Here is a 13,337-nt window from a genome sequence, read left to right on the forward strand (position 1 = left end):
CTATTCCGTCCCTCAGATCATTCACAGGCGTTGAAAATGTCAACTCTAAGTTTCATGTATTAAGCTAATTAAAGCAGATGGAAAGAGCTGTAGGGTCTCTTCATCCCAAGTCTTTTTTGGGCACATACTAAATATTTAGCAAACAAAACTCTTTCAAGGCCCCACTAAAGCCTGATTAAAGGAAAGATGGTTACCCTGAAATAGTTAAGACGCCCAGGCCGTCTTCTCTAAAAGCACCCTGGTCCCTGCAGGCAGAAAACGTCTCCTCCCTCCACCTAGACCTCTCGTGATGTGTTCCCTTCTACCTGCAGTATTCTCACCTATGTTCTCACGTCTGTCTTCTACCAGGCTGTCACCTCCTGAAGACCAGACCCTCGTCTGGCGGCCATTTCTACCCGCCAACGCATCTAGCATAGTGATTGATTATAGTTGGCGCTTAGTTGAAAACAATGCATAATTTTAAAAGAGATCATTTGAATATTTCTGTAAAAACAGATAAAGAAAATGCTATCAAAGGTTTGCCTGGCAAAAGCCTTCCCAGGACCTGCCTCACGTACAGAGAAGCGGTTTTTTTTAAAGCACATTAACTGTTTTCATGCAGCTGCAGCTGCTGGACATGAAGAGAGCTTCTCTCCCCCGGCTACATGTCCCCCTGCAGTCCTGACGGCACAGTTCGTTTCCTTGTAAACGTCCTCTCACAGGTTGAGCAGAGATAACTTAACCCCAGCAATGAAGACGCTGACTCATATTTAAAAAGGACAAGGAGTCAGTTAATGAGGCTTAAGAGCACTTGCATTTTACTCCTTGTGAGCTCACCGATGTCAGTCAGCTGTAACTGTTTGGTCTGAAATAGATTAAAGAAGAAGAAACACGTGTCTGTAACCCCTTTTGCAGCAGAGACCCCCAAACCCTGCTCTCACCCTGCCCAGAGGCCAGTCCTCAGAAGCCTCGCCTCGAGCCTCCTCAGGGCCTGGTTCTGCTTCAGCCACAGTCACAGATTCCGCGTCAGACCATCACTTTGGAGACGGTAATCCAACCAAACGAAGGGTAGTGGAATCCTATCACGTCTTCCACGGATGACTCGTAACGTACCTACCTGATGTTTTTCAGTAAACAAATACGTCAGTGTGGGCTTCCTTCAGAGATCAAACAATGACTCATGGCAGCCAACATAATCGGTAGCAATGCTGAAATTAAATGTCGTGCCCGGCAGGGGCCGAGCAGGAAGACACACACCTTGCAGCCATTCGGATCACACCCGAGCCCAAACCAGTCACACAGCTACGATCTGATATTTGCTAAACAGCAGCAATAGCTTTTGGAATTTTTTTCTACCAGCAATATTTTTGTCCAGGCAAGAAGGAGAATGCATCTAAATAAGAAACATTTGCCACTTCACTAGAGTCAAGTAAGAGTTCTTTTGAAAAGAACGGCCTGCTTATTTGGCGAGCAGATTCAATATGGCTTGGTGTCATTTAGGGATTTCCAAACCTAGGCCACATACTTACAAACCCGCCTTCTTTTCTCTCCAACCTTGTGCTGTCACCATGGAGGTGTTTATGTCAGTGTCTGACTATATAGGAAGCTTCCTGGGCACGAGGGAGTGCCGTCACTTAGCATCACATAGAGTCCCAGGGCCTGTGCTCCTCTTTCAGATAGAATATGCATATTGTCCCTTTACACAGAAGTGCCAATGTTAGGCTGCCATTCTTCTTTTCAAAATCAGGACCTCATATAAAAGCATCAGATCCACTTATGAATCAGGAGGAGGGGGAGAGGGAGAAGAAGGAAGACAGACAGACAAATAGACAGACTAGGGAAGCAACACTACACATAAAAGCAGAACAGCCTGGATGTTTTCACCTGTGATCCACAAAAATCTGTTAACTAAGAAACTCAGGATATGTACTTTCCACCCAAGCCTAAGTGGACACTGTGGCCTGCATACAGAAAGGACTCCGGAACTTTCTGCTGCAACGCTTGCCCGACATAATCACGCACATCCCTGCAGATAGCACGGTTTTCAAACCTAAATTTAGATGAGATGATCTGACAAAAGCTTTATTTCATCTTTAAAGATTTGTGAATTTATGTACAGAAAATTCAACAAGACTAAATATTTGAAGTAAAGTGTCCTGGAAAATCCAGGGCATGTGGTTAAAGTACTTATGAACTCAGGTATGAAAAAGCAAGGTTTTCCTAAGAAACAAACTGTCCTCAATTCTTGTATTTCCCTTTAATTTAATCAAATAATGTGCTTTAAAATCAACCAATCTGTAAGTTAACAGGGCTCCTAAGTAAACTTCCCCCTTGCCCAACTTCTCAACACTCCAGAATCAGGAAAATCTCCAAATACTTCTCTCTCCCATTGTTGACTACCCAGAGGATGTCTAGGGATGAATAACCAAGGGCGATCCATCAGGAGTATCACAGAGGCGAAGGGACTGGGGGACCTCCTAGCACTCTCGGAGTCACACCCCTTAGGGTCACCGGACATCACGAGCCCTGATTTGACATGGTCTCAGGAGGAAGACGGACCACTCGACCCTGGGTGGTCCTAGAGATTGGGAAGCCTTGGGACGGCACTAGGGCACCTGCATGTGGAGTGGGGTCTGAGTGGGGATGAACAGGCTCTGGCAGAGCAGACGCAGCTCTGCAGGATTTTAACGAGGTGTGGGCCCATGAGTTTCACTAAGGCCAGGCTCAGTCACCTCTGGATGCTCCACGCCTGGCTCTTGGGGGCTAATGGTGATGCCTACAAAGCGGTCATCTGTCAGCTGACCAGGGCAGCCTGCTGGGAGACGTGAGCTCGGGAGCACAATATGGAAACGGGCTGTGTCTTCCAACTTGATCTCTGCTGGATCCAGAGCTGCAGGTGCACACAGACACCACAACAGACACGGTGTCCCCACAGCTTAGGCCTTCAGCACTGGCTCTGGGTGCCCGACCCCGCTTGCTCACACTTCTGTTGAACGCAGTTCTCTTTCTTCTGTGTTTTTGCCTCACTCGCCGAGGCCCAGCAAGTACTTGGAAGGAAAAATCTTGACATTCTTTGGGTCTCCCATAGCCCTTAGCTCAGGTTTTTTCTTGACCATCCTAAGAACTATCATTGATGGGTGCTAAAGAATAAAAACTGTATTTATCGAGCCTATCACTTTTGGAGAGGAGAAAGTGCATTTCCCCCAGTTAAGACTTCACAGCAGAATACTTTCAGAAAGTGGAAAATAGAAATTGATGGGTGGACTTTTTTTGGTAAAATGTTAATAACAGCAATAAGCGTTAACACTAATCGGGAACCAGCTGACTTCCTGCTGACTTGAGCCGGTGCTCTGCCGCTGTGCCTCGGGGCCTGCGCCCCAGCTCGCCAGCCAGGAGAGGTGCCTGGCCTCTGATTCTGTCTGAAATTAGCCTATTCGTCCAGCAGGGTGGACAAGGCAAGAAATTCAAGAGTTTCCTCTCGGCTTCGCTACCCCATGGTGGACAGGGAATGGCGACCAGTCCAAGTCCTGGGAAGACCACCCCAATTCCTAGGGCTTTGGCCCAGAGTCACGTACCCTGACTTTGTATTTCACATCCACGAACACTCCTCACACACCTAAATTTGGCAGAATTTCTGCTTAAGAGACAACTGTTATGCCTCCAAGGCACACCCAGCCTGTGGTGGTGACACACAGAAGCTACCACATCAGAAAGCACATAATTCTGCCAGCTCATTCTAAAAATATGAGAGGAGGGAGGGCAAGGAGCTGACTCCCTTCACAGATGAGGGTTCCTTAGAACAGGGTGTGGAGGGAGACAGCAGAGCCGCGTGTGGGTCAGCAGGAGGAGTTCCACAGTTGATTGGTGATGTCTGCTTTGGGAAAAGAACTGGGAACACTGACAGGAATGCCAAGGATTTGCCAAATTCCTCCAGGACTGGTCCCTTACTCCTGCCACCCAAAGCAAGTCCTCCACTCCCTGGCTTATGCCCTGCAGAGACTTCTTTTCTCCACAAAAGCTGTCCTGATGCCCCTTTTGAGACGGCTGGCACCGTGTGTAAGCTCCCGCAGGCCCTGTGACTCCTGGCAGGTGCACAGACCTCACTTCCCTGTAGGGAAATGCCTGTTCTCAAAGAAAGCTTAATCCTTCGCACCCGTGAACACATATGCACAGGCTCCTTCCATGTCTCACACGAGAAATTCTGCAGTGTGGTGAAGCCAGAGGGGCTGGCACTGCTGAGTCAGATGCTACAGACAGAATGTTCTAGATACCCCACGTTCAAGAGAAGACGGAGGAGCCTTCCTCCGTCCCTCTTCCAGATCGCCTCATTTATGGGCATGCTGGGCCCGTCTTGTGTTTCCCTTGCTGAAGCCCGTGGAGCTCCCTGCTTGTCCTGCCCCTCCTTCTCAGCCCTGGCCCCCGTGGCCTCTCTCCGGACTCCTGAAACAGCCACTTGTCCGGTCACAGTGGCGCCATATTAGATGCTCAACCAATGCCTGTTTTCTTCTTAGCCATTGTAATGGGTGGAACAGTGTCCCCAAAATTCACGTCCCCTTGGAACCTGTGAACGTGACCCTATTTGGAAGCAGGGTCTCTGCAGATGTCATCAAATTAAGACGAGGTCACACTGGTTGGATGGACTCTAAGCTGAATGACTGGCGACCTTCCAATAGGAGGGACATTTGGACACAGAAACAGATACACAGTGGGGAGCATCTCAGAGTCAGGAGAGCGTTGATGTCTAACTCTTAACACAGGACCTGGTCCACAGTAAGTGGTGGATGGATGTGAGCAATTTTTATGCTAAGTGTCTACATGCCCTGAACAAGTTGTGATTCTGTTGGCAAGCGAAGCCTTGCATACGTGAAGTAATGACTGGGACCTAAAGGTTGGTAAAAATAAAACAACCCGCACTGGGGGCCCTCAACGCCATACGTACACATGCACATTTTGGATAATGGGTTACAGTAGAGTGGAAACTCTGTTGGTATCCCTCATTCCACAACACAACTGTGCCCTGTGCCTAGAGGCGCTCCATTCGGGCTGGACCATCTCTTGGTAGGCACAGCACAGGGGAAACTCAGCATCTCACGGGTGGTGGGACAAGCCTGTCCTTGGAACCACCCTAACACCCAAGTTTAATGGTTCCACGCCACGATGACAAGCTTGAACAATGTAACACAGGGGTTAGTTGGTTTTATTTTTTTCAGTAGCATGAAGGAAAGAGCCAGGGGCCATGCAGACATGTTCAAATCTCGGTTTCCTGCTTGTTGGCTGGGGTAAGTTATGTGAGCTCCAGATACCGCCTGCCTTGCCCACAGAACGGGGATGAGGACACCTGTGTACTAACACGCTTGTAAGGCAAAGAGCATGAGTGGGCCCTCAGCTAGTCCTGGATCCTTCCTGACTTTCCCAGAACCCCCTGCAGAGACTATTCTCAAGACAGAGAGAGGAACACTTTTCCTCCTTTAAGTGGATGAACACCTGTAAACAAGTTTGAATCAGTTTAATCAAATCCAAGGTATTATTCACAATCAATTTATTAAGATCTTATTTTCAGAAAAAAAATTTTAATGAAAAAAGATTCACCTGCCAGAAGTCAGCCACGGTGGCAGGCAGTGGTCCCTGGGTGGCGATATACGCAGGATTCCTGGGGTCATGATCCATCTGCAGAAACAAGATTACAGGAACAAGGTTTAGCTACAAAGCCGGTCAAAAAACGAGGAAGTAAAACAGCGGTTCAGGAGGAGGGAAGGCGGCACGCCTGCGCCGAAGGCCCCAGGAACATGCGTCTGCAGCAGTGAGAAGACCTGGGTTGCTCTTCCTCGTTGCCCTTCCTGCGTCAAAAGAGAGCCTGGGTTACAGGTGGAGGTACTGTGCCTGGAGCCTGGGCGTCACGTCTGCATGCTTTCCGTACACCTGATATTGAGGTAATGGGAGCGGCATCAGCAGAAATGAAGACCAGTAGACCAGAAGCCAATACGTAAATTAACCCACTTAACAGGCCGGGCCAGGCAGGGTGGTGGAATGAAGGGAAGGAGCAGAGGGCAGCACCACCAACATGGGCAACATCTCCATGGATGCAAGTGACTGCGAGCAGTTGAGCCGAGTGTCAGTGTGAGTGGCCTCCACGCCTGGCCACAGGCCATACAGGCCCCATGCGGGTTCCAGACAATGAGCCCGGTTGCTAGGACTGCAGGCACCGGGCTGGGGGAGGTGCAGCCTGAGCTCTCAGCACAGGGTAAGGGCACTGCTCTCCAGGCCCGTGAGCAGCTCTTCAGGGTCCTGGAAGAATCAGTTACAACTGCATCCTGCCTCCCAGAAAGAGTTAAGTCCTCTCACGTGGGGCTGTTCTCTGTTTCCTCGAAAGGGACTCAGGCACAGCTAGTCATGCCGCCGGGTGTCTACGGCACAGGGTGGCGAGCGCCTCCCGGGAGACGGGGCCCAGCCTTCCAGCAGCTAGTTCCCTATTCTGTTTCTACGGTGCCAGACAACAGATGAAAACAAACAAACAAAGAGGAATGCGTGGTGGGCTCTCTGGCCAGTTGATTTGTCCGAGTGCAGCCTGCTAGCCTCAGTAGGGGAAGTTTGGCTTAAAAGACCTTAATTATAACGTTTAATTCAAAGACTGACTAAGCAGGAGAAAAAAAGAAAGAACACGAGAACAAAGCCTGGAGAAGCAAACAGGATTAAAGCACATTCTGAGGGTTGTCAAATGAATGGGGCTCTCGCCCCTCAATGCCAGAACCGGCCACCCTCAGAGAACAGGAGATAGCAGGTGAGCGTCAGCAAAGACTTCCTCATCACTCGCATTCCCTCCCACACACCCCAGAAGGGACCATGGAGACACCCAGAAGACAGGGTGGATCTCACCTTTGTGTGAGAGAGCCGCTCCCTAACCGGACGTACGCGGGACTTTATTCTTTCATGTCTGCACTAGGATCTCCTCGTTTGATACCAGGGTTTGATTAAAGATTTAGAATACTCTGTGTTTAAAGATAATTGTTAAGAATACATTTCCCAATACAGTGAAAAACGAGCAAGTTTCAACTGCACATAATTCTGAGGCGACACACGAGGATGTCAGCTGTAACCCCGGCACCACCTTAAGACACTGCCCTGACTTTGGGTTTGAAGCAGAGCCTTGCGAGGCCCCTTTCCTCCGACAGTAATCTAGTGAATCCACGCACCACCCATCAAGACTTGCAGAGATGACAGTTGTCAGCATAAAAGAATGCACCGAGTGCACCTTATAATTATGTACCCCACGAAAGAGGGAAGATCATAAAAGAACAGATGCAAGTTATTCTAACAGAACAACAATGTGAGTTGGCTGAGGGTGGGAGAGCAGGAGAAATGCTTTTTGTGCATCTGATTTAGCGATTCGTAATCAAAACCGGACCTCGTTTTGAAACTCGCCACAACACACACAATACAGGTAAAATTATGTTACTCTCGCTGAAAGCCCCAATTAAAATGTTTCAGTGGAAAAACACTTAGCAGAAATAAGGAGTTTTGATTTTTCAAAATATACATCTGTTGGGGGTGACAGCTATTTACGGAGACCCCTGTCTCTTCCTTGCAAATAGCTCTGCACAGGAGGAAAACCCCACCTCCTTCTCAAAGGTGCTTTTTTGCCCAAAGCAGTTTAGAGAGCAACACATCTGTAAATTGTTAGTATGTTCAAACTGGCACACTTCGCTGCTTTACAAATGAGAAACGTGTGACTGAAAGTAAAAATCTGAACAGGGTTCAGGAGGGTCAATGAGGCAACCTGTCACGGTGTTCCAGTTACTTCCACTGTCACTTGCTCAAGCCCCCAGGACAGGGGAGGACTTGGGCGATGAGCAGTGCGCACACTCGGCCCGTCCTCTCCACTCCCCCTCCTCGCCGTCACGCGGCTGCCACTCAGAAGGCAGTAAACAGCACGCTGATCACAGAGCGGTGACTCGTGTCATCAGTTTAACAATGACTCAGAAGACAATCGCAATTACTTCATTCCATGCACATCCTACTGGACAGGAAATGATTCTGGGCAGAAGCACTTGGTGCATGAAGCAAACGTAAGGCCACAGAAAGCCTTCTCGTGGTTTCGTGAGGTCTTGAACTGAATAAAAGTAAAGCAAATATTTAACTAAATGAACAGAAGTTTTATCACATTTAAGATTTCCAGCCAGGAAAAGTGTAATTAGAGGAAATCAGGTAAGTTTCTGCTCACACTACTTTTCTATCCGGGGCTTTGGCGACAACTCCAAAGATACACCTGGCAGGTTTGTCTTCGTCGACCGCTCCCAATGGGAATAAACAGCGTCTGCAACTTCCCCTGATCTCTGTGCTTAATCTTCCCCCATTCTTTCCTGTCATCTTCCATTTCTTTGTAGTACAGTTTTTATTCGTGCGAATGTTGTGTTCACAAACACAAGCTCCACAACTCAGAAAAAGTCAGTTACTCTCTGGGCCTCAGTCCAGCGTCTGTGAAAGGGGGTGGGAGGTGGAGGGAGGCTGGACAACCTGATCTGCCTGCCCTGAGCTCTGGGGTTTCACCCGCGTGCACACGCAGACTCCCCTGGGCGTGGGTGTGTGTTGGCGTCTGGCGGTAACCCTGAGGCCATGAGTGGAAGCCTGTACATTTGTTAATTCAACCGCCATGCTGTCAGGTGGGGAGGCCTGCCGGCCAGGTCGTGTCCTCCTCTGTGACTTTGTAAGACGGAGAGGCTCTGCTTCGATGAGCGCCAAATTTATGCCCTTGCCAGCAGCACAGAGCGGGCAGGCATCTGACCAGGCCAAGCGGTGCCACGATTAAGCATTTTCTCCCCGAGTGGAATGACACAGCCCTGCCCAGACAATCAGACGTGACTGACTCACTCCAAGTGACTGCACGTCTGTGAGGAACATGGGGCGTCAGGTCCCAACTACGATTAACGGTGTTATTTTGCTTTTACTATGGTTGTTTCTGTTTTTCGGAAAAAGGAAAACCACCTGTTTGCACTGAATCTACTGTCCCTGTGGCAGAGTGATTCTTATGAAGACGCCAAATGAACTAGGTGTACTCCCATGCATTTCTAAATGCACAGTTAAAAAAAAACAGCAATTTGCCTTAAGCTGGAGAATAACAATTATTAAATAAACATGAGTGACTGGTTTTATCTTTAGAAACTCTAATCTGTATTAAAAAACTTAGCAATAATTTCCTCAATATTCCAAACAAAACTGATTTTAAAAATTAAGCATTCAGCATCGCAAGACCAGGAACCCATGTTCTGAAGGCTTGAAGGGAACCTGGGGGGCTGCCTGCCGGTGTGGAGGTGAGGGGAGAGCCGGGTCTGCTCCAGGCCAACCACAGCCTCCGAGCCTGGACCTGAAGTCGTCAGGGCTGACCGGGGCAGGCCTGGGGGAGGGCGCGGGGCCACCCTCCTACTCTGAAGTCTCAGAGTGAACGTGCGTGTTACCTTTCTGTATTCCCAGCTGCCCATCCTTGCATCTGTTTTTCCTGACATTTACAGCAAATTTCACAGAATGCTTTCTTGAAAACAAGCAAAAATCAAGCCTGAGTTTTCAAGTCACTCTTCCAGATGCCAAGTCTTCATGTGGGGATTTATTGGGAAATTGCAGCTTTAGTAATCAATGGGAGAGAGACTGACTTACGAACGGAAATTACTTTCCTATTTTATTCTTATGAGTTGAGATTTATTTAAGTAAAATATGGAATATACACCATAATTATACACACATAGAGGTTTGCTTGTAAATATTCTCTGTGAACCAAAGAGTTGGCTCCCATATTTGGCCAATTTCTTATGATATTAGGGTATCCGACCAGTCATCCTTTTCTGAGGAGTCAATTTGTACTTACTTAAATTAGTTCAATGCATTCAGAACTAAAACTTTCAACAATTTTTTCTCCCGTAATAAACAGCAGAATGAAGAGTAAGTTTATTTTCCAGTATCGTTGGGAACTTCAGACTTGTTCCCGGTAATGAAACTTGCGCTGTTCTGAGCAAACAGTTGTGTTGACGATATTCCCTAGCCCACGTCCTCACAACATCCCAGCCGAGGTTCTAAATGTGGCTGATGGGTTTCTCTCTCAGACGCCCTACGCCAGAAAACAGGATTCCCTGTCACCTTCATGACCTCTGACTTAAAAGCAAAGACTGCACGTTATTTACTACTGGATGACTTCCTCGGAATTTAATGAGGACTGTCAAATATGACAGATGTAATTATCATAGTTTTGTTTTGCACAGCCAGGGTCTTCTTGGGCTATAATTGTAAGCTTTACATTCAACGGCTGCTAGGAGGCTCATTACAATGGTACCTTCAGGAATTTCAGAGAGAAGAGGTACCATGGATTTCTTCTAGTTCATTCCTACAACCCAAATATGAAAAAAAAAATTGTTGTATGAAAGGAAAACACTAAAGATACCGTAAATTTCCTTCTTTCTCCTGGTATCGCCTTCTGACCCAAGTCCCTGCTCAGTGAGGCCTGGGTAGCTTGTTCTGAAGTGAATTTCCACTAATAGAAGAGAGACTGAGAATTGCACGGAAGTACAGGAATTCATGTAACTCCCCCTACACACACACACACACACACACACCCTCCAGGCCCGTGGATGTGAGTGTACAAGCTGTCGGACGGTTTCTACGGATGATGCAGTTCCCGCACCAAGCACCCTTGTCTGCACTGAGACCCAACCTTAGCCTGAAATAGCTCAGACACCTGCAAGTTGGAACACACAAAATGAGGGAGAGTTGGGCAGGCCACAACACTGAACTCTCATCTTTTAGACTTGAAAATAACTGCTTTATTTTTCACTCTAGTGCTGTCGCATGGCTCCTTCTAGGGACAAGGAACCCAACAGGAAGAACACGTGTTCTTGTTCTCCAGGCAGTTCTGAGTTGCCATCAACATGGCCTGTGGTGTAGGGACCAAGTCCAGGCACTGACAGATCCCAACCTCACCAGAAACGATGTTCCATCCATAAGAAAAGAGAGATTGGTAATTCACTGAGGCTTGGGTTTGATTTTCTGAATTAGAATTGACGGAAAAATACTAAACACACCACAGTGCGTTGATTGAGAAAGACTGACTGAATGGCTCCAAACGAGAACCTCAAAACACAGATGGCATCAGTCTTTGAGGTCGACCTCTGCTCGAAAGAAAGAAGTTATTCCTTAAAAATAACCACACAGGGCCGGCCCCGTGGCTTAGCGGTTAAGTGCAAGCGCTCCGCTGCTGGAGGCCCGGGTTCGGATCCCGGGCGCACACCGACGCACCGCTTCTCCTGCCATGCTGGGGCCACGTCCCACATACAGCAACTAGAAGGATGTGCAACTATGACACACAACTATCAACTGTGGCTTTGGGGGGAAAAATAAATAAATAAAATCTTTAAAAAAAAAAATAACCACACATACAGAGATCTGGGTTCAGGTGGGTGTAGACGCAGTGCAACAGACCAACTCTTCACTTTGAATCCACGTTCTCACAGCAGAGTATGGTACATTGTGCTCTCTCTGTGTGCTGTGAAGTGTCAGGAGATGGGATCTGACCCATGGCACATTGGAGTCTTATTAAATAATAAGCTTTATACAACAGGTACACTGAAATAAATGGGACCAACAACTATGAACATGGTCTATCACCATAGCTACTGCTTGAAATTAGACGGTAAATGTTCTCCTCCAAAGCTAACTACTGAAGCAATAGAAGGGGTGGCTAGTGTGCTGTCAGGTACGTTTCATGAATCCAGAGAAGACCTGCTGTCTCACTCAGTCGTCTACACCACCAGTAATCTCACCGTGTTAGGATCATAGACGGTGCTGCATCCTACACGCACTATATATACATATATTTTTTTTTGGTGAGGAAGATCAGCCCTGAGCTAACATCCATGCCAATCCTCCTCTTTTTGCTGAGGAAGACCGGCTCTGAGCTAACATCTATTGCCAATCTTCCTCCTTTTTTTCCCTTTTTCTCCTCAAAGCCCCAGTAGACAGTTGTACGTCATAGCTGCACATCCTTCTAGTTGCTGTATGTGGGACGCGGCCTCAGCATGGCCGGACAAGCGGTGCGTCGGTGCTCGCCCGGGAGCCGAACCCAGGCCGCCGGTAGCTGAGCGTGCGCACTTAACCGCTAAGCCATGGGGCTGGCCCTGAACTATATTTGACTGAATGCAAATTTGAGATTTTAGCGAGATGCCGTGACGCTTCCCTGAAGATCAACGTCGAGAAACACAGCTTATAGGGGGGAAACCATCACCAGCCTCTGTCGTAAATCCACACTAACTCGCAATCTCTCTCTCCCACTGGTTTAAAACACCATCCACCACACTCTCCACAAATACCCTGTCTTTGGACAGTTTCATTTCCCTTTCTTCCCACCTACAATCATCCTAACTTGATTCTGAAAAGCCAGACTGAGCTATCACGTCATCTGACCTTTGAGCCTCCTCTTCTTCGCCCTTAGGCTCCAGACTCCCCCTTTCAGCCCCTTCCCCCCAGGGTTCAGGACCGGAAGAATGTTCAGGCTTCACACAATGAAAGAGGAGCAGCAGGATGAGATCCACGGCCGGAGTGGGCTCTGAGGAACTCTCCGGAAAGCTGTGAACAGCTGCTGGTCACAGGGTCTTACACCAAGGGGTGAATGAGCTGCTTTCTCTAGAAATAGAGAACATTTCCTCCAGTCCTCTGAAGAGCCCGCTCCCGGGGGAGGCACAGCCCCCAATCCTCTCTTGTCCTTGAAAGGAAGATCCCACCCACTGGAAAAACTGAAGGAAACTAACCTACAACTTCGAATCTGCCTCAGTGCCACCTATCATTTTGACAAGTGGCAGATTTGAGTCTGTTTCTCCTGAATAAACAGGGAACAAGTGGGTTTAGAGAAGGAGAGTGCAACCAACTACAATTTTTTCCTAAAAGTCCTGGGTTCCAGTCAGTAAGCCATCAGGTCGATACTGCCGTGCCCCCTAGAGTCAGGGACCCACGACAGGCTCCCATCCGGTGAAGACATCCCGGGGAGCCGTCCGAAGACCCAGCCCAGGCTAGCTGATTAAGGCTAGTTACCTGGTTGAGACTAGTTACTAGCTTGTGAGCCCGAGCAGGGCAGGGGCTCGCTTTCCACAGAAAACCCTCCCCGAGACTTAGCCGCAGACCGGCTCCCCGAGCAAAAGCAGGGTACTCACAATGGGGCTGGCGTTGATGTAGTCGGAGTTGCTGTAGCTGTTCTCCGACTTCAGCAGGATCCTGGAGTGATCGTCTGCAAGCAACCCAAGAGCAGAGAGTTAGACATGCAGGGGGCCGCAGCACCCAGGCCTTTTCGGAGACGGTGCGAGAGATGCCCCGGGCTGCCCACCACTGCT

At 48.4% G+C, this 13,337-nt stretch overlaps 1 protein-coding gene across 1 annotated transcript in view; it reads right to left on the bottom strand.

Moving 5' to 3' along the window:
• PTPRN2 (protein tyrosine phosphatase receptor type N2) overlaps positions 1–13,337 on the bottom strand; it is a 911,136-nt gene that overhangs the window by 38,452 nt on the left and 859,347 nt on the right. Inside the window, exons 16-17 of the mRNA XM_058535313.1 lie at positions 13,161–13,234; positions 5,569–5,646 (exon numbers count right to left, since the gene is read on the bottom strand). Coding sequence (XP_058391296.1) covers positions 5,569–5,646; positions 13,161–13,234 — 152 coding nt within the window. The remainder of the gene's footprint in view (positions 1–5,568; positions 5,647–13,160; positions 13,235–13,337) is intronic.

This window comes from Diceros bicornis, chromosome 3 (genome assembly GCF_020826845.1).
Source record: "Diceros bicornis minor isolate mBicDic1 chromosome 3, mDicBic1.mat.cur, whole genome shotgun sequence".
Classification (NCBI taxonomy): Eukaryota; Metazoa; Chordata; class Mammalia; order Perissodactyla; family Rhinocerotidae; genus Diceros; species Diceros bicornis.